At 45.1% G+C, this 21925-nt stretch overlaps 1 protein-coding gene across 4 annotated transcripts; it reads left to right on the top strand.

Moving 5' to 3' along the window:
- Positions 1-3236: 3236 nt before the first annotated feature.
- On the top strand, positions 3237-17899 carry LOC108919183 (3 beta-hydroxysteroid dehydrogenase type 7-like). Of its 4 annotated transcripts, none has more exons than XM_029246562.1 (7): positions 3237-3283; positions 6970-7280; positions 8921-9076; positions 11747-11855; positions 14830-14929; positions 16701-16863; positions 17470-17899. In XM_029246562.1, the coding sequence occupies exons 2-7, from the start codon at positions 7124-7126 to the stop codon at positions 17877-17879; spliced, it is 1095 nt and encodes a 364-aa protein (XP_029102395.1). In that variant the 5' UTR covers positions 3237-3283; positions 6970-7123; the 3' UTR covers positions 17880-17899. The 4 variants fall into 4 exon arrangements, with proteins under 4 accessions (XP_029102395.1, XP_029102394.1, XP_029102396.1 ...); XM_029246561.1 differs by lacking the exon at positions 3237-3283 and adding an exon at positions 3348-3540; XM_029246563.1 differs by lacking the exon at positions 3237-3283 and adding an exon at positions 4463-4604.
- Positions 17900-21925: the final 4026 nt, after the last annotated feature.

Raw genomic sequence — 21925 nt, 5'->3', positions numbered from 1 at the left:
GATGTTTCTTTGTTATAATTGTTGTTTTCATGCTAGCTGTTCCTTCCGCTGCTCCTTTATACGTGCAGCATTTTCAGTATCGTATTTATAGTCGATACAACTGAACCTGGTTCCCATGCTATAGACCATAATCTTTGTCCACCTTCATACTTCCTAATTATTTTCAATTTCATCCCCACATCAGTTGCAGGATGCTTGTGCACATTTACCACCAGGCATTGTGAATAATAAATAGGGTAAAAATATGGGAAAAAAAGCACTATGCTAACGAGAGGAGATGTGTTCACGGCTCAAAACTCTGGTTATGCCGACTCGCACTTAACGTATTTCAAATGTTTCATGTAAAATAAAAGCATTATCCGTAAATCATGTGTATGTCGGGAATTTTTAACATAAATCCAGATTTACATATGTTAAATTTACATAAGTAGAGGGGTGTCTGCATACCAAAGAAAGAAACTTTCTTAGGAGAATTGTAGAAATTCTGGTATTATTTGTTTAAAATGTAAATTTGAACTGTTGGTTGTATTAAATTTCATTGTCATAAGCTCTGTAATATTTTCCCTAGTATTCTGTATTTTTCTGCTTTTTAGATTGTTTCCCTGCTTCATAGGCCTGAAAAGTTTCCTGGTTCCTAAGAAAGGACAAATCCCCCTTGCAGTGTTATTTCTCTGGGCATAGCTATGAAATGTGGACTGAGAGCAGTGCCTTTGGAAAGCGTCCTCTGCACAAATTGCAAATTATTGTAAGAGCGCAGGGTCGAGCTCATGTGTTTTATAATCTCCAGCAGATCCTGAAAAAAAAAAAAAACTGAAAAAAGATTCCTGGAACTGTTTGTCATAAATATTGTGAATTTCACCCATGAATTTGTTAACTTGGACTCTCTGCTCTCACACCTTGTTTTAATTTTTCATCACCACCTTTAGTTTATGCTTTATGTTCTTTTCGCTCGTGATTTTCATCCGTTTTCGTTCCAGACTTTTCGACGCCTGTTAGGAGCTCCGTTGCTCAGTCCGTTAGGAAACAATAGCAATGTACGTACGTGAGCTGCTTATTGTTGTTTTGCACAACTGATGAGCCACGCAAATAAAAGAAAACTTTTATAGATTTGTTATCTATAAAAACGACCCTCTGAACACACCGACCCATGACCTCCACCTCAGAACACAGTGAAACAGCGAAACGGTTACAGTTGCTGCACGGGTGCCGAAGGAAATACGAGTCCAATGACCAGCGTTGCGGTTTGAACATGAATGTCCCCTTTTTTCAACACGATATATTTGTGCAAATTTGTGTCACAACGTAGCAATAGAGGATGTTTCGCCGCAAGGTCCTCAGAACTGCTGAATCCCTCCCTACAGTCAAGGAGGGTTTCAAAACTCACCTCTTTCAGACTCACTTCTCCTTGGATGTCCTTTGTGCTCAGTGAACATTTACTGTGTTATCCGTTTCATAATTTAATAAATCCCTACATGCAGCTACTTTTGTAATGTACGCTGCTTTATACCGTTGTATGTGACACATTGACTGTACTCAGGAATTGTGTGTTTGCATCCAGATTTCTCCTTCTGTTGGCGCTGCGCTCTGTCTGCTGTTTTTGATAACGCACAACGCTTTGTACACGGACGAGGTAAACCGAGGGCTCTGCGTGGGACGCTCCAATGTCACGGCTCCTGTACATGCAGCAGGACGCAACGGGACACGTGAGCCAAGCACAGATGAAACCCACATGTTCTCTCCGTGTTGCATTCAAAGCAGCTGCTTTGGGAATTTGTGACAAGAGAGGAATTCTCCATGCGTGAGATCATTGCGATGAGGGCAGCGCCGATGGAAAGCCTACGGGCCGAGTCACGTGGACAGACAAGGCGGCAGACGCTGGACCGGCGCAGTGCTCCATAGGTCCTCATTTCGTCCCTCGACCCCTTCCTTGTCAGGAAATGCAGCTGAACTGAACTGCGCCGGTGGAGCGATGTGCCAAACTCCTGTTTTCCACTTCCCGCAGGGACAGTTATGGTGGCTGTGGGTTCTAATCCCCAATCAGGGACCTCACTGACCACCAGTTCCTGCTCGATACCAGCGTCATTTTCTGAACTCATCTAGGGGAAAACATCGGATTTGGTTTGTGTGTGTGCGCGTGCGTGTGTGTGCGCTCTCCACTAAAGGAAACAACTGTGTCCCACGCAAAGCTTCAGAAATACCTGGAAATTTGCCTGTTGCCATAGTCAGATTGGAATGAACATTCGTATATTTGAGCTCTTCCATCACAATATCTTCATTTTCCCCTTTCCTTTTTTTTGGCTGCTCTGCAAAGGCTCTCAGTGTGAAGTCTGTTTTTTTTTCATTTTTTTCATGTCGTTTGCTTTGCATTCTTAAGATCCAGGTTAAGAGCGAAGGACCCCCCCCTTGCCCGCTGTCCTCCTCCACACTGTGTGCGATACATAATTTCACAGCCTCATTTTGCAACTCAAACCGCATTTTTTTTCTTGTAACCGACAATGGCCCTCATTTCACAACCCCAGAATACAAGCAGCTCGACAGACACCTCGAAACTGGTGAAGGAAAAGTGTACAAACTCACTGCTAATATTTGGTATTATGCCAGTGAGCCTTATGAATATTTCCATCCCTGAGCTTTGAGCATCCAGGGGGTAATATAAATATAAATGTATATACATATTATTATTATCACAGATATACAGGGGCGGCACGGTGAGTAGCGCTGCTGTCTCACAGAGCCTGGGTGGCGTAAGAGGATGTGGATTCGAGCCCCGCTCAGTCTGTGTGGAGTTTGCATGTTTCCTCTGGGTGCTCTGGTTTCCTCCCACACTCCAGAGACATGGTGTTCAGGTTCGCCCATAGTGTGTGAGTAACAGAGAGAGTGTGTGTGGTCCACTGGTGTACAGATGAGTGACCCATTATAAGTAGCAGGGAGGGGACACACCCAGGTTAGGACAGCACCTGGGTGGTGCAAGAAGACATGGGTTCAATCCCCGCTCAGTCCATGTGGAGTTTGCATGTTTTCCCCATGTCTGCATGGGTCTCCCCCGATATATGAAAATGTATGGTGAAGCATAATAAAAGTACAATGTTCTACGCTTGTAACAGAAGGATGATGTCGTCTTTATGCTGAAGCTGTTACTCAGCAGCCTTTAGGACCCAGTGAGCGCAGCAGTACCACGCACAGGCAGTGGGAAGCGAGGTAAAAATATATTTCCAGGTTGAATAATCAGAGAAGAGCGGCGCACTCTCACACAGACATGGATGGACAGGACAGAAAGAACAGCGTAAGATTTTCTTTGTTTGGTTGCTTGGTTGGAATATTTTGTCCCAGAGCTGCATCAACAAGAAGCTTATCTGTGATCCTGAGTGGAGGGGATGGGGGTGTGATGCAGAAATTGTGGGCATGGAGCTTCTGGACTGTCATTCCTGTTGTGAGCCTATGAGGTGAAGGCGGTGGGGGCCAGTCAGCAGGACGGGGTATAAAAGTGGTGTTTGGTGCCTCTGGGGAATAAATGAAGACATCCTTTCTGGAGCACAGTGTGTAAGTGAATGTTTGACTTTTATCAGTGCTGGGAGTATGACCACACATGTGATGTGTGTGTAAGACAGCTGGTTACAGTTATTTTACATTGAGCTAATTTTTTTTTTTTTACGCTGCTCTTTTTTTGTTAAAGCAACATACAGTTATTTACCCAGTTATTCAGCTGGGTAATTCTACCGGAGTAATTCAAAGTAAGTCCTTTGTTCTAGGCTTCTACAGCTGGAGGTGGAATTCAAACCTGCAACCTGTGGGTCCAACAGCAGCAGCTCTAGCGACTACCTACCAGCTGCACTGACTAGACTGGTTTTCAGCATTGGGCGGGGCACTATTTTATATCATATTATACGTGATGAAATATACTGCATGTTGAATAATTCAGATGAGGAAATCCATTTAGAAAGTTCGTGAAAGAGTTTTCAAATGTAATGATCATATTTTGTTCGATTGCAGTGATTTCTGTTCACGATCAGTCGGAAATGATACAGAGTTTTATAACAATAATTTTCCAAAGAGCGAAGTATTGAGTGTGAAACAGGAAAATTGCTCTTATGAAATTCTCTCTCTCTCTCCATGTACATATACAGCCCCCTCTCTGTAGGCCGTCTCATCGTTGTTGGTGATCAGACCCACAGTATATGAAGAGAGAGAATTTCATGTATACATGTAGTTTACATGTATATCTGCACATATATACATGTATGTTATATATGTATGTGTATATATATATAGTGTACATGTATATATGTGCAGATATATAGTATATATACATATACATATACAGATACCAGTTGGTGCAGTGGTTTGAAGTGCTGTCTTTAAACCAAATGGTTGTAGGTTCAAAGCCCAGCTCCAGCTGTAGTATATCCTGGAAGGTTCAGTAATTCTGTGAGCACTGACCCAGTAGAGCTGTGTTAGTATGCAAGAAGGGTATAGGGTCTTGCAGCAGCACAGGAAATATGAGTGTGTGAACAAAGGAGAAAAAGGACAGAATAAAGAATGTACGGCAATGCCCTGGGTTAACAGCGCAACTGCAGAAGAACTGAAGACCAAGATCAGAATGCAAGGTGATGTTGTGATTTCCAATTATGTGTCGCCTGTAGGATGAAGGAGATGCGATGAGCTTTGTCACGTAGCCCTGGGGCTCCATGGCAACCTGAGGCGCTGACCTCATACCGTACCGTGTGGAAGAGCCAAAAATCCGAGTCAGGGAGAGAAACAGAGCGCTTCTGAATGCTGAGCAGCATCAAATCATTTGCCCAAGGGAATTAAAGTGTTTCATGAGTAGCACTAAACGAGCATGTGTGAGTTCACCTCAGTTTTACACGTTGAAAACGGAGAAAGATTTATAACTGGTGCTGAAAATCTCGACTGCTGTGCTGTTTCGCAATATGTAGAGATATATGTAATAGAGTGTTTTGTGCATAGTGACACAGGGCTGCTTGAAAGAGTGTGAACCCTGCAGGAAAACTAAATATTAAAATAAACATATAAAATGTAAAACGCGTAAGATAAATAAGAGAAAAGATAAAACTTTATTCATCCTGAAGGAAATTCTTATGCCAGAGATTGCTCAAACAGATTAACCACAACAATCAAATATAAAAGCCAAAACAAAAAAGTACACAAACAAAGTAAGAAAGCAAAGTGGAAGGTAAAAAGTGACACAGCACATGATATTAAACCTTATATTACATTATTATATTAAAATTTAAAACAATTTAAAATAATTGCACATGATATTAAATGGTTATATTGCTAGTAATGTTGAAAGAAGTAATGATATTGCACATAATAATTATACAATTATACTCGATGACTATGTCGAGTAAATGACTATGACTACTTACGTACTTGGTGTAAGGAGCGACACTTGGGCTTCACTTATTTTCACACCTTTACACTACTTGTGTGTTTCTACTACACACACGATTTCCTCTAAACAACATATGAAACTGGTCGCTACACACCTGTTATGTCAAATGAGAAACACTGATTCTCCTTCAATTATCATTTTGCGGTAAAACAAAGGGAAGTTAGGGCTTTGTACACTTTCAGGCACCGCTCTGTATGAAAGTAGTGAAATTTCATGGAAACTCCCAACTGGGAATTAATTATAAATTGTAGGTTTTGTTCTGTAGGATTTAATTAGGGGGACATGGGGGTGCGGTGGGTTTGTCTGGCACCCACTGTCGGGGGGGGAATCTGGGGTTCGAGCCGTGTCGGGCTGCCTTGCGACGGACTGGTGTCCCATTCTGGGTGCCTTCCCTCCCCTCCCCTCCCCTCCCCTCCCGGACCTTGTACCCTGTGTTACCAGGTTAAGCCGCCCGGGTCTCTGTGATTTGTCTGGATCAAGCAGTTATTAATGTTTGTTGGTTAATATTTGCTTAACATTTTTCTTCAAAGCAACATTCTCACATTTATATTGTTTTTTTATCAGACACTTTGTCGAAAGTGACTTCCAGTGAACTCTGTCGTGTTATCAGCCCACACACCTTATTGACCGCGGTAACTTACGCTGGGTCACTCACACATACATCAGTGGAACACACACACACTCTCTCTGTCGCTCACACGCTATGGGGAACCTGAACAGCATGTTTTTCAACCCAAAGGTTGCAAGTTTGAATCTCACCTCCAGATAAAGTACCTTGAACAAGATACTGACCCTCAGTTGTTCCAGTAAAAGTACTCAGCTGTGTAAATGGGTAAAATAATTACCAGGAACTCTAAAGAAAAGCATTAGTTAAGCGAGTAAATATTAATCCTATTCCCTGCATTCTCACCACATCAGAATCACGAGGAATCTAACTTGAGAAGAAAAGTACGAGTCAAGTGAGGGTTGACTTTGCTTCCCCTGTGCTCTCAAAACGGTTCATCTTTGACCCGCATCTTCGGAACTCCCAACTCCAGCCATTGGACCTCACACACACACACGGAGGACGTGTAATGAGTGGACGGCACGGGGGCGCAGCGAGTAGCGCCGCTGTCTCACAGTGCCTGGGTGGTGTGAAAGAACATGGGTCTGTGTGGCGTTTGCACGTTCTCCCCGTGTCTGCCCGGGTTTCCTCTGGGTGCTCTGGTTTCCTCCCACACTCCAAAGACGTGCTGTTGAAGTTCACCCATAGCGTGTGAGTGGCAGAGAGAGTGTGTGCGTTCCACTGATGTATGGATGAGTGACCCAGTGTAAGTAGTGTATCAAGCAGTGTAAGTCACCGCGGTGAATAAGGTGTGTGGGCTGATAGTAACACTACATAGAGTTTCTGGAACTGCTTGGGACAAAGTGTCTGATAAATGGAAGTGCAGAGTCACCAGGTGTTACATAATACATCTCATAACACTGGGATCATAAGTCGAAATGTGGCTGGATGTAGATGACCAGAGGCATTGCAAAACACTCTGATAAGCATGTCCCTCTTTCCACTCTCCTAGTGTGTGTCTTTCAAGCTGCTCTCACACAGCCTTTCAAGAACCCACCGCTGAAGAGGGCGAGGAGCAAAGAGACAGCAGGGCGCAGACGGGAAGAAATACTTGACTCCCCAGAATTTCTGAGGCAAAGCGAGAGTCCTTCAGGAAAAGCTGGAAGATGCTGGGAGAACCTGGCCTGACGTACCTCATCACGGGAGGCTCTGGTTTCCTCGGTCAGCACCTGCTGCGGACCTTGTTAGAAAAAGAAGATGAAATTGTGGAAATTCGAGTTTTTGACATGCACATCTCACCAAACCTGGGGGACTATAGCACTGGTAAGTGGCTTCACTTCCAATGTAACATTATACATATTATACATTAATTTGAACATAAATATGTATGTATACATGCGTCGTGCATGGAAAATCATGCGAAATATATACAGCGGAGCCATACAGGGGTATAATGTAACATCCCAGGAAGTTACACTCAAATAGTTCAGTGTAATTGTCCATTGATGAGAATAATAACTGTCTAAGCAAATTACACTGATGGATGAGCAATTTACACTGTTTTACTCATTTGAGTGGGAGGGGCTGCAGCGGCAAAAGGATTTGAATCCAGGACTTAGAGACAGCAGGGCGACGACTCTAACCAGGATACTGCCTGCTGTCTCGTTTCAGATGCCACAATTTCAGCAGAAACGTGCAGCTCGCGTCGTCACACATTGTGTGTTTTACTGTGACGCAATTTAAATGGGTAAATAACCACGTCAACAATTTAATTATTCCTGTCAATGAATCTTGACAGTTTTCCTTCACTCTCCCTCTCATTCTGAGCCGGAATTAATATCCCCATGTTCACATCTGTTTCGCCCTTAAGTGCACTTGTCTCCAGCTGAAAAAGATGAGGAAGCAGAGCACTGAAGTAGTACTAGATCACAAAGGGTCGGAAATGTGTTGCCCTGCCTCCGCAAACTGTACCACCCTCACTGCTCACATCCTCCCTCCTGCATTTACAGTAAAAAAGAGGCCGGGGGGGGGGGCGGAGAGAGAGTGCGTGCGTGTGCGTGCGTGCGTGTGTGTGTGAGTGTGAGTCAGAGCTGCACTGCACACAAATGCACTGCCTGGTGTGTGACACGGTTTGTGGCTACACTGTATTCTCTATGTTCCTCCAGGACATGTGACCACCCACATGCTGAGCCAATTGTCTTTGTGCATTTTTTTAAACGATTTGTCCTTTCTTTCCACGTCTCGGTTTACTCTGTAACTTGGTGCGAGGCCAAGCGGTGCAGAATTTCTGTAAAACGAATATCGAAAGTAAAAAAGAGGTCAGGCAGTAACTGTGCCTCCCCCATGGGGGAGATCACTTACCATCATTGTGGATGCCTTTTACATTATTTATTTGTGTGGCACTTTCCTCCAAAGCAACATTATCACATTTAAATGACTTATTTATCAGATCTCCAAAGCGACTTCCAATGAACTCTACGTAGTGTTATCAGCCCACACACCTTATTCACCGCGGTGACTTACACTGCTAGATACACTACTTACACTGGGTCACTCATCCATACATCAGTGGAACACACACACACACACACACACACACACTATGGGTGAACCTGATGTCTTTGGACTATGGGAGGAAACCAGAGCACATGGAGGAAAGCCACGCAGACACGGGGAGAACATGCAAACTCCACACAGACTGAGTGAAGATCGAACCCATGTCCTCTCGCACCACCCAGGTGCTGTGAGACAGCAGCGCCACTCACTGTGAGACTGTACCACTGTTTTACTTACTGTAAAACAGCTCTCTTAAAGAATTGTTGGAAGTATTTGCCCAGCAGGCTGTTTTACAGTAAGTACCCTACTTAGGGGTACCACAGCTGGAGGTGGGATTGGAACCTATGACCTTTGGGTGCAAATACAGCTGCTAAGCAGTGACAGCTCTCTGTTCTTCTGCCTTCCAGAGCGAGTGAAAGTGGTCCCCATCCAAGGTGACATCACAGACTACGCCAGCATCCTGGCAGCTGCCAAGGGGGCCCACCTGCTCATCCACACAGCCAGTCTTGTGGACGTCTGGCACAGGGTCCCGGAAGAGACCCTCTTCAAAGTCAATGTTGAAGGTTCGAACGGGCAGGGCGTACGGGTGTCTTTAGTGCTTCATATAGGGCTGCTTCAAAGTGTGTGAAGCCCTTACTTTCCTTGGTTTTACCATGAAATGTCTATTTAATGATAATCGGTCTTTCTCATGTGACATAACAGGTGTGTCATTATTATTATTAAATATAATAATATATAATATATATCTCTATATAATATGTTGTTATTATTATTATTATTATTATTATGATAATAATAATAATAAGAATTAGTAGGAGCTCCTGACATAATAGGTGTGTAACAACCAGTTCCACATGTTGTTTAGAGGAAATCATGTGTGTAGCAGAAACACACAAGTAGTGTAAAGGTATAAAAATAAGTGAAGCCCAAGTGTCACTGGTTAAACCAGGTAGGTAAGTCTGGGTTGTAAATCACAGTTATTTACTCATTTTATCAGTTTAACACTCAGCATTTACATTTTATATGGACGTCTACATATTGCGAAACAGCAGAGCAGTTGAGATTTTTAGCACCAGTTATAAATCTTTCTCCGTTTTCAACGTGTAAAACTGAGGTGAACTCACACATGTTTGTTTAGCGCTACTCATGAAACACTTTAATTCCCTTGGGCGAATGATTTTATGCTGCTCAGCAGAAATTACGTAGAGAATAAATGATTGGTTGGTTAAACCAAGCAGTTGGGTAGAGTCAGCTGTATAAATACTAAACCTTTTACTCATTTTCTAAGTTGATTATTGAACATTTAGATTTTATTTATTTATTTAAGTTTAATATTTTACACCAGAACCCTGGGTTGACATCGGGGTTCACATAATCATACTTTCGAGCAGCACTGTGTCGCAAGCAGCATCTCATTCGATTCCATCTTTTAATAATTCTGAATTTTTCTTCGTGAAAAAGCAGTGATTTCAAAGCCTCGGCCGTAATTTGAGCAAAAAACAAAGTTCGGCGCAACCAGTTCTGCTACATTGCGCTGCATGTTTTGTAACATGTTGCAACTGCGCAACTCGAGCCGAGTCGTTGATGTGCGTGAGAGCGCAAAGTTACCGTCTGCCTGGAAAGTCCTGAGAGATGCAGGAAGTTGGACTGCAAGGTTGGACTGCGGACGTGACGGCTGGGGGGTTTCGCCGCCGCGTGGGGACGGCGAGTGACGGGAACCGCCGGGAATCGCCGGGGTTCTCGCTTTCCGCCGGGGACGGCCGGTGGTGCGGCGATCCACCGCTCGAAGGTTCGAGTTCCAGCCGCGGTACCCTTGAGCAAGGCCCTTACCCTAAATGAGCCAGCCGTGTAAGCGGGTACCTGCCTTGGAGGAGAGTCACAGAGTGTCGGGTGACACCACCGCTGTACACAGCTCACCGCTCAGCGCTAAGCACTGCGGGCGTGTTGACAAATAACATTTTCCAGAATCTCGTGCGGGAGCAAACGCCGCAGTAAACGTGTCCTCGCGTGGTGTCTGCACGGGAGATGCGTGTGACAACATTTCACGAGAACTTCCATTTCTGCTCACTGTGGGGAAGAAACAAATAGAGACTCGGTTCTATATTCTAGGAAATTCGATGCTTCCTGGATTTACTCTGTTTCTTCCAACTCATTCGGTCTGTCTAATTTTGCAAATTATTTGACGTGTGTGGTGCAGTGGGTTGGACCGGGCCCTGCTCTCCAGTGGGTCTGGGGTTCGAGTCCCGCTTGGGGTGCCGTCCTGGGTGTGTCCCCTCCCCCTCACGCCCTGTGTTGCTGGGTAGGCTCCGTGACCCCGTATGGGACAAGCGGTTCTGAAAGTGTGTGTGTGGGGGGGGGGGCATAGAGAGGTAACAGAGAAGCAAAGAGATATTTCACACTAATGTTACTTTTGTGTTTTATGTATGACATCTGTGTTCTGTATAAATGTGACAGATCTGTCGTTGCTACATCTACATGCTGATGTCACATGTTAACATGGGGCTTTTTGTAGCTTGTTGCCCTAAATTACCCTGCTGTTATTAAATGGGTAAATCAGTGTAAGTAGCCGAACGCTGAAAGTCGTTTTGGGGGGAAGCGTCAGATAAATTAATTAGTGTGTTCATTGAACCTTTAAAGTAGAATAACAGAAGAGCAAAGAGAAGAGACTAAACGTGGTAAATGAACTGACACTCACTGGACAAGTGGACATGGTTTGGACGCTCCAACCTGGGGTCACGATCTCTGAGACCCCCCCCCCCCCTCTTTTTTTTGAAAAACCTCAATGCGCAACACATAATGTTGCCCTACATGATCTCAAAGTCGACTTTCCGCAACCGGGAGTGCGGCGATTGGAGCTGCTGCCGTTGGACCCAGAGATGAGTGGTTTGAGCCCTTGAGGAAAGTTCTCACTCCAGTAAAAATCACCCAACTTTCCAAACGGGTAAATAATCGTACGGAGCTGAGGAGCATGGGGAGGGGATGCGGTGGTGCGGTGGGTCGGACCGGCTCCTGCTCTCTGCCGGGTTAGGCTCCGGCTCCCCACGACCCCCCATAGGACAAGCGGTTCAGACAATGTGTGTGTGTGTGTGTGTGTGTGTGTGTGTGTGTGTGTGTGTGTGTGCGCGTGTGAAGAACACGAGAAGTTCCTTCGGAGAAAAAGCGTGAGCTCGACGCATTCTTGTAAACACGTGAAATGCCACATTGGCATCACTTCGTGTGCGTTTTGTTCTCAGGTACACAGAATGTGATCAACGCGTGTGTGGAGGCTGGGATCCAACACCTCATCTACACGAGCAGCATGGAAGTTGTGGGACCCAACTTGAAGGGCGACCACTTCATCAGGTGAGCCGCGTCGGTACGAGCGCTTACGCTACGTCTCCGACGCCCAGTCCGGGTTACGCACCGTCTTCGCCGCTTGCCCTTTTCAAGCACGCTTTTCGGCCTTCTGTTCGTTCCTGGGTAAGTGGTCCCGGGAGACGCGGCTGTCGGCAGCAGATCCGTGGGCGTCAACGCTCAGCCCCCCAAGGGATGGCTCCCCGATCCATGGGAATCCCTCCTTCTCCCTCGTTCGGTTCAATGTCATTTCATCATCTATTCGTGCGTTTTAGCGGGGCGCAGGGTTCGTATGGCTTCTCACGCAGATCAGAGGTTGTTTTATTCTAGTAGGATGAAATTCATCTCTCGGGATCATTCATACAGAGACCCCTCGACTTACGCAAATAGAGCCTTCTTCAACCCCGCACGTAAGTCGAAAGTTACGTATGTCAGATTCCCCTTCTCCCCCACCATTCGACATCATACCATTAATAATTTTTCCGTCTCAGTTATTGCACCTTGACGTTTCTTCATTATTATTGTTGTTGTTTTAGCTGTTCCTTCCATTGCTCCTTTATACGTGCAGCTCCTTCACTTTCGTATTTATAGTCGATACGACTAAACCTGGTTGCCGTGTTATAGACCGTGATCTTTGTCCACCTTCATACTTCCTTATTATTTTCAATTTCATCCGCAAATCGATTGCTGGACGCTTGCGAGACGCTTCTCGTTTTCCTTCAAGTGCACGTTCACCACCAGGAACTGTGAATAATGAAGTGGTAAAAAAAAACGAAAAAAACACTATACTAACGAGACGAGATGTGTTGGCGACTCAAAACACGTAAGAAGTGGGAAGAAGCAGCTTCCTGCCTTGTCTGGTTACGCCGACTTGCGCTTGACGTATTTCACATGTTTTACGTAAAATAAAAGCGCTGTCCGTAAATCATGTGTATGTCGGGAATTTTTTCCGTAAATCCAGATTTACGTAGGTCGAGGGTGTCTGTGCTCTTTTTCAGAAAGATCTTGAGGTACAGATGATAACAAAACATTACTTCTAACACAAGTTCGAAATTTAAGGGAACAAATAAATATAAATTTATTTTCAATAATTACACTATTTACGGTGCAGACATGGTTGGTTTCGCAGGAAACCATTTCTTACCTACAAAGACACGGGGTGGTGATACGTGCTGCCATGCATGCATGAATTCAAATATCTCATATTTCTTTATAATTTATAAATTTATTTATAATAAATTTAAATAATTACAAAAATTTTAAACATCGAATATAATAATTATTAATTAATAATATTAATAATAAAAAAGTTACAATAATTCTAAGAATTTGTATAAAACATTTTTAATGTATTTGATAACATATTATTCTATGATGAATAATAATATCTCTTTATTATTCAGCAAGATTTTTAATTTTTCAATTTTTGAAAAGATTTCAATGTACTTTTTGGTTTTGGTGGCAGCATTTGGGCTCCAAATTTCAGCACCACCAGGCAATTTCCTTCGTTCGAATTACAAAAGCAGCCCTGGGAAATATTATAGGAGTGCCAGACACTGATTCCTTCCTTCCCATCACTTGATGAGGGGTACGAGCCGTCGAGCCAATTTTCCACCACCACTCATACCAGGCTCCGCTGACGGGGAAGTCGGTGTGAAAAGTCTCGTGTTTGTATGTCTCAACTTGACAAACAAAGGCCGTGCAAACTGAACCTTGGCGTCGCGCTGGGAAGGAAGTGGGAAGAAACATCCTCAGCAGTTGCCGTATGTGCATTTTTTCACAATGTATTCTGCAAATTGTTCATTGCTTTGAGGCCAGTGGTTCCGGGATAGGCTCCGCACCACCGTGACCCTCATCAGGACAAGCAGCTGTTGAAAATGAATGGAAGGGTGGGTGTTTACCGTGCATTCATAAGCAGATAGCTGCTGAGGAGGAGAAAGAGGGAAGTTGATGACGTGTCTCTCGGTATCAGTGCGTTAACTCATATTGCTTTATATCGTCTGGCTTATTTCCACATGTTTGCAGCACATTAGTCATCAGGTGTGTGATGCAAAGATGCCAAAGTGCGCCATAGTGTACCTGATCACTACTGTACACCGTAGTGTACAACCGCACATGGACTTAGACACAAACGATGCTATTCCATTGTTCTGCCTGTGTAGCGGGAAGGCCAGTATTGTGGAGAGTATTTCAATATTTCCTTCCGTGGTATGTGGCATGATCCATCAGCTATTCTTGTTATAATGAATTACAATTACTGTAAATGTATAATTTTACCGCCCCTTTTTTCTTTACAAAAAGGTCTTTGTTTGTGCCTGCAATTTAGAACAAACTCCGGTTATACCATAATACAGCTGTGTGTATTCAGCACAAGCTTTTGTTCTTTGCTCTTCATGACTCATTCATTGTTTCTTTTTTTTTCCATTCATGCAATTTTTTTAGCAGACACTTTTCCCCCAAAATAACTTCCGATGACCTCTATGTGACGTTATCAGCCCACACACCTTATTCGCTGCGGCGACTTACGATGGGTCACTCATCCGTGCATCAGTGGAACACATACACTTCGGGTGAACCTGAACAGCAGGTTTTCAGACTGCGGGAGGAAACCCGAGAACACGCAAACGCTACACAAACCGAGTGGGGATCGAACCCGTGCCCTCTTACACAATCCATGCGCTACTCACTGTGCCACCTTCTTGCTTGTTTTCTTTTGTTTCTTTTATTACCTTGCCATTGCAAACACCCTTCATGATCAGTCATGCTCCGTTTTTTTCCTTGTGAGTCATGCCAAAACCTAGAGCAAACGCGTAATGGGTCACCGCCAGCGTCTCGGGCTTAAAATAGAAGTCCAGTGTAGAACTGCCGTTGCGCTGAAATTATGAGGAGTTGAGTGGTATCCCGAGGCTGCAGTTCCGCTCTCCTTGGAATTTCGTCGTTCCTTCCTCTCCGCTAAACCGTCCTCCCTCTGTTCCTTCTGCAGGGGGAACGAGGACACGCCGTACGACGTGTGTCACGAGATGCCGTACCCGAGGAGCAAGGCCGAGGCGGAACGACTCGTGGTGAAGGCCAACGGGACAAAGGTAACCGTTACCGTGGAGTCGAGAATGTGGAACAAGCCCGGGTGCCGGAATCCCAAATGTCCGCGACGTACAAAAACAAAACAGCCGGGTGCGTGTGGGCTCGGTGCCGTCATCGGCGTTCACTGGGTGAAGGGTAACACATACTGACAGTAAAGTACAGCCTCTCCCCTACTTACGACATATTCGACTTATGACCATCCGTACATACGACCCAAAAAATACTGTATAAATACAAAAAAAAGACAAATATATAAATATAATAATTACGCTTGGTCGTACGTGCACCAGTGCTGATGACAGCACGGGTACGATGGTGACCGTCAGACAATTTCCCGGTATTGTGTCCATCACAGCATCTCCCTCAGTTGCCATTCAGTAATTTGCGTTATTTGAGTAAATTTAACGAATTTTCCTGCTGGATTAAACCATTATTGTAGTAAACCCCAAAGAAGATGATGAGCAAGAGGAAAAACCCATTTCTACAAAATACTTTAAAATGTTGACGTAGAAGCTGAAGAATGATACGCAGCTGGTAGTGTAGCGGTTTTAGTTACGGCCTTTAAACCTAAAGGTTGCAGGTTCAATTCCCCTCTAGGTGTAGTACCCTCGAGCAAGGTACTTACCCGAAATTGCTCCGCTGAAATTGTCTCACTGTACAAGTGGGTAAATAATTGTGAGCTTGTAACTTTAACATTATAAGTAACTTTGGAGAAAAGCGTCAGTTAAACGAATAAAATGTAAATGATAAATATACCACTGTACTGTCTGTTGTGAAATTATTAAAAAAACGAAGAAGGGAAGAAATAAACCATACAGTGATTTTAAGCAACGTCAATCCGTGAAACTTGTTAAACAAAAATGAGATAATCACGATACAAGTTACATAACGTAGAAAATAAAAGCGATGAAATATGAACATAAGAATCTTAAATAAAAGGTAAAAAAAAAAAAACTACAGAATCATATAAAATGTCAGTTAATAAAGCTGGTTAATAAAAATCGAGATAATCATGAGAGGAATTGAGTAGGAGAAAAGAATGTCGTACGAGTACGACATCTACGTGCCGTTCAAACACACGTCCGACTTACGTCCGTTTCGAGATGCGACGGGTCGGACGTTCAGTATGTCGGGGAACGGCTGTATACGATGCACGGGACGTGTGACGGGTTACGTCCTCATAGCTGTTGGACGGACACCCGAAGCCGGTAACTGAATGCGGATCGCAAAAGATACCGGTGATGAAAATGACGCAACGGGTAGAGATAATTATTGAAAAAGAGCCAATAATTGAAAAATGGGGAACGGCCACATTTTCTATGCAGAGAAGCTCCAAATTCAATCGTCCATTTAGCCTCAGAGCAGGACGCATTTTTTAGCATCTTTATAGGTTCACTATGTTATATTTAAAGTAGCTGATGCTCTGCTCCAGCCCTTCTTAACCTTACAGTGTTAAGGTTACAGTTATTTACCCATTTAGATAGCTGGGTAATTTTATTGGAGCAATTTAGAGTAAGTACTTTGCGCAAGGATACTTGAGTCAGAGCAAGGATTCAAAGCTGCAATCTTTGGATCCAAAGGCCACATCACTAACCACACAATCGCATGATGGACCAAGGTCAAGCGAACCACAGACAACGTAAAGAAATAGTGTAATAAAAATGTAATATTTTACTTGCTTACGTTTTTATACTAAATTGATGAGCTCCAACGGAGACGCATTTACACGGCCGTCCGTCTCATTGTCCTCCACCCGTCCTCGTGCCGCACCAGGTCGAAGGAGGGCTCCGTCTCTACACCTGCTCCCTGCGCCCCACCGGGATCTACGGCGAGCAGCACCAGCTGATGCGGGACTTCTACCAGATGGGAGTTCGCACCGGGGGCTGGGTTATCCGGGGGGTCCCGCACAACACGGAACACGGCCGAGTTTATGCAGGTGTGTAAGATAAGCAGAGTGTGGGCGACGCTCTGATCGCCGCACACACACACACGCACGTGTTTTGTTGGCCTGTGCAGCACTCACCACTAGAAGGGCAGCAGGGGGCGCAGCGGTTAGAGCCTCTGCCTTGAGACCCACAGGCTCCAGGTTTGAATCCCGCTTCCTGCTCTAGGAGCTTCAGTCACGGTACTTGCCGAGTTGACAGAGTAAAAGCGACCCTGCTTCATAAATGGCCAAGTTGCGTAGCTCAGTCAGATAAATGCAACACGACCGTAGAGCGTTTTACTCCTAAAAAATCAAAGCAAGACTTGTTACATGTTTCCTGTAACTGTTTCCTGATCGTTTAAGACGTAAGAAAGCGCTGCAGCTGAGGGTGATAAAGAACAGCACGGGCAGCAGGGGGCGTAGTGGTTAGAGCCAAAGGGCCCTCGCTCAAATCTGGCTGCTTTGGTACCTTCGACCGGTGTGCTTATCCTGAACTGAGCAGGTAAAAAATCATCCTGCTTTATGAGTGGGTAAATCACGGTAAATGCAGCCGAAGGCCGCTTCGGAGAAAGGCGTGGGCCGCGCTCGCGAACGTAACCCTACTGCCGTGTCCCGCAGGAAACGTGGCCTGGATGCACGTGCTGGCGGCGCGCGCCTTGCGGGAGCAGCCCCACAAGCTGGGGGGGGAGGTGTACTTCTGCTACGACGAGTCGCCCTACAAGAGCTACGAGGACTTCAACATGCAGTTCCTGTCGCGGTTCCGCTTCCGCCAAGTGCGCCTGCCCCTCTGGCTGCTGTGGCTCGCGGCGTCATTCAACGACATGCTGCACTGGCTCCTGAAGCCCGTGTGGAGCTACACGCCGCTGCTGAACCGCTACACGCTGGCCGTGGCGTGCACCTCGTTCACGGTGAACTCCGACAAGGCGTGGCGCCACTTCCGCTACGCGCCCCTCTACGGCTGGGAAGAGGCCCGAGGGCGAACCCAGCGCTGGGTCAACACTTTTACCGAGAGCACCAAGGACATCTGACCCCACGCCCCCTTGCCCCCCCCCCCCCCCCCCCACGTTTTCACCGTCTCCGTCCGCCGCTTCTCTCTTACTCTGCCTTCGCCGCGTTACTTGCACCCGCTCTCCTTCCATTAGTACACAGCAATAATTGTATTCTGCGGCTGCGCAGAACAGCACTTGACGCCAGACTTTGTGGGTGAATCAAGAGGGACAGTTTCGGCAGTAAGAGCTGCTGTCTTTGGGTCAGGCGGTTGCTGGGTCCAATCCCACCTGAGGAAAGGTGCCTACCCTCGATTTCTCCACTAACATTACACAGCTGTGTAAATAGTTGTAGGGAGCTCAGTCTTGTAATAAACGTATCGGCTAAACGAAAAGATGTCGATAAGCTCTAGACCTGGAGGCCACCGGGAGGGCATGGGGTCAGTGATGTGACGTTGCAGAGTCTCGGTTGTGCGGTTAGGGGAGAAAATCACGGTGGATCACAGCGGCGTATTGGGTCGAAGGATCAAGGGGCCCGAAAGCAACCCCCACCCCTGTATGGCAGAATGTAATACAAATAATGAGGTAATAATGTGAAAAAATACCCGATTGCCAGTGCTTCACTCGAGTTCTCTGTCTATGTGATGAAGCGGAGCAGGGAGTCGGACGGCGGGCAGCACGAGCGTCGCGTTCGTCCTCTCGTTCAGGGTGGAGAAAGTCAAGTGTGTTTTTCATTCTTGTCTTATTCATAGAATGTATGATTCCTTTCTCACGTGAAAGGTGTCCGCAGTGACAACAATAACAATGTAATCATGTACAATGAATTCCAGCTTCCACTTTTGTACATCATTTCACCCAAATAAGACATATTATAGGAATGAACAGCCTGATAGGGAACCAATGGAATGTGAAGTGTGTCTGTGAAAAATTTTTATTCTATTGTCAAATATTTAATTCAATATATAAAAATATATTAAAGCAAATTAAAAATGATTCAATTTTGTAAAAATCTCTTTTTTTAAATAATCCACTAACCAAGAGTGTAAGTAGAGCTATTCATATTATGCAGGGACAGCTGGTGGTGTAGTAGTTAGAGCTGCTGCTGCCGTTGGACCCGAAGGTTGCAGGTTCATATCCCCCCTCTAGCTGTAGTACATTACGGTTCTTACTCTAGATTGCGCTAGTAAAGGTACCCAGCTGTAGAAATGGATAACAACCGTAGGCATTGGTTAAATGAATAAACGTTAAGCTTCTTCCTAAACTTTGGGCAGTGTGAGCATAAGCACTGCTGATGTGTCTCACAGGCTTCTGTTTCAAATGGCCCTCTGTTACATGACAGTTTATATTCCAGAATGTTCCTGCAGCATCTTGCCTTCAAAGGAATCTACAGTGAATATTATATATACGCATATATAAGATGGGGGGAAAAAACACGAGATGAAATAAGTTGTACACTTGTCAGGTGCTCAGAGGGTTCAGAAGCACTCATGGAATAATGAAATGGAAAAAAAATTAGTCATTGCTTTATTTCATTTTTTGTGCCTGTTTACTGCTTATGTAATGAGATAATAAATCACGAGCCAGCCCTTCCTCCCCACCCACAGTTGATCACATTTGCCAGAAGAGTGTGAGTGTTTGGAAAACAAACTGTATGCAAAGGTCAGTTCATTCTGTGTGTGTGTGTGTGTGTGTGTGTGTGTGTGTGCCTGTCCTATCTCCATGTGGCCCAGTTACTGTAAACAACAGTCGGCAGCCAGGCTCAAGTACATTAAGTACAGTATCCTTTATCATCTTACACACGTGGAAGTGAGCGTAAACACTGAAATTCTGAGAAGGTAAGAGGAGCCGACTGGCGAATCCCACCATCTAGCGTCAGCAGCCCAGAGGCACACAGCTCCAGTGCGGCATCAAACTGAACCTATAAATAACCTATAAATAACCTATAAATAACCGCTACTGTAAATTATGTACGCAGGTAAAGACCACGTACATCACTGTTAGTGAATGTCATTTATTGGGAGAATGTATTCGTTTAGAAGAAGAAAAATCATAATGGTTTTTGCTGCATATATAGGGGCTTCCAAAAGTATCGAGCAACTGTGGCCCTCGAGCAGAGCTGAGTAAGAACAACGTGAAGTTCGGAGAACCATATAATGATTGTTTTTTTTGTTTGTTTGTTTTTAAAAGTGCTCAGAGAACGCTTGTGGAAACACACTGCCCACGTGAAAAAAAAAAATAAATTGAAAAAAATTGTAAATGAAATAACCGTGACAAATACTGGTGTGATTAGACGGTGAGTCTGAACATGTATATTTACGCATTTTGCAGACGCCTTCCTGCGAAGTGACAACCATCTCAGAGAACCACACACAAAGTGTATTGCATCAACAGAAGCAGAGATTTGGCTGCAGACACGTGATTGTAAAGTGCAGTTAATTTGTCACCGACCACAGTATAAACCTGGGTACATTACACAAGTACCTGCATATAGGGGTTTTACTTATTAAACACGTGACACAGTACAGGTATGTGGAGCCCTTACAAGATCGGGGGAGAAGTGAGTGTCGAAGAGATGTTTTGAGACCCATTTTGAGAGGGATTCAGCAGTTGTGAGTGAGAGGGGGAGCTCAGTCCACCACATCGCCTTCGTGCTTTTGATTTTGGACCTATTGTGTGTGGGACCACCAGGCGGGCAGAGGCGAGCGATCAGATCTTGTAGATATAGGGGAGCAGATCCGTTGGTGGTCTACAAGGCCGTGACCAGGGTGTCGGACTTGGTGTTGCAGCAATAGGAAGTCGATGGAGAGAGATGAAGGAGGGATACATGGGAACACCGCGGTAAGCGCAGCGGTGCAGCGAGTAGCGCTGTTGTCTCACAGCACCTGGGCGGAGCGAGAGGACGCGAGTTCACGTCCCGCTCTGCGTGTGTAGGGTTTGCACGTTCCTCCTGCGGTTCCTCCCAAAGACATGCTTTCAAGTCAGCCGATCGAACTGTCCATAGTGTGTGTGTTTCGCAGGTGTGCAGATGAGAGACTCTGCACCGTGGCGTATCCAGCACCGCAAGGCCTGTTGGGCGAAAAGGTGTCGGCTAAATTCCGCCGAATACCGCGTTTGCTAGAAATCACTCTGGGGAGAAATGTGCGCTGAATGAGTCAATCGATGTGAATACGCTGGTGAGACCGCTGCGGAATCGGTTCGGCTGCGTACGCAGGGTGTTACTGTCATCCAACACGCCGCCACACTCCGCCATTTACGCAGGTCGTGCCCTTTTTCCACAAGGCCCCTATTGCTGGTTTCCCGGCTTCGGGCCGCATCATCGCTGACAGCTTGTAAGACGATCGTTCTCGGCTTTTTTGGATTTCGGCGAGAGTGATTCACAGCCGCCGATCCGCTTTGCTGATGCTTTGGGAGGTGTTTTTACCGCTAGAAGGGCCGTGTTCTGTTCTCTTCTTACTGCCGAAGCCTGACTCGCGACCACAGCTCCTCTTTTCCCCGCCCTGCGTCTACGGTCTAGTAGCCGCAGTTCTTTTTATTATTCAGACTGACGTCTTATCATACAAACGTAAAGCAGAAAGAAAGAAGAAATATTATGGAAACAAAACGCGAGCGAGACCAGGCGAACAGAAACAGAGGCCGCACAAAACGAAGACTGAAATAAATACGAGGGAAATGGGGTTTTTGCAGGGACTGGAGGTCGGGACGGCGCTGAAATACTGCTCGTCGCCACCATGATGCACAACAAAACAGCCTTTTTCTGCCACCGCATTTGTTATGATTGAGATTTCAGCAAACAGGTTAATACACTCAGATTAATCAAACGACACCTTCTATGAAAATGTGCGTCGCTTTGGATGAAAGCGTCTGCTAAACTAATAAATGTAAATGAAAATGTAAGTGTAAACATTTATTTTTTCAGCTGTCTTCTACTTTCATTTAAAAAATGTATCTGAATTAAAACCTTTGTTACAAACAAAAACGTTCACAGCAATTAGTGTCAACGGGGGATACATATAGGGAGAAAATATTATTATTTTTTTTTTTTTCTGGTGTGTCTTCACGATACGAAGAAATTACTAGAACAAAGCACC

Source organism: Scleropages formosus, chromosome 20 (assembly GCF_900964775.1).
Source record: "Scleropages formosus chromosome 20, fSclFor1.1, whole genome shotgun sequence".
Classification (NCBI taxonomy): Eukaryota; Metazoa; Chordata; class Actinopteri; order Osteoglossiformes; family Osteoglossidae; genus Scleropages; species Scleropages formosus.
This window is presented reverse-complemented; position numbering and strand designations above follow the sequence as displayed.

Coding starts and splice junctions, on each gene's coding strand:
- LOC108919183 (XM_029246562.1), top strand. CDS start 7,124: ATGCTGGGAGAACCTGGCCTGACGTACCTCATCACGGGAGGCTCTGGT. Junction 14,930..16,700: donor TGAAGGCCAACGGGACAAAG/GTAACCGTTACC, acceptor GTGCCGCACCAG/GTCGAAGGAGGGCTCCGTCT. Junction 16,864..17,469: donor ACACGGCCGAGTTTATGCAG/GTGTGTAAGATA, acceptor CGTGTCCCGCAG/GAAACGTGGCCTGGATGCAC.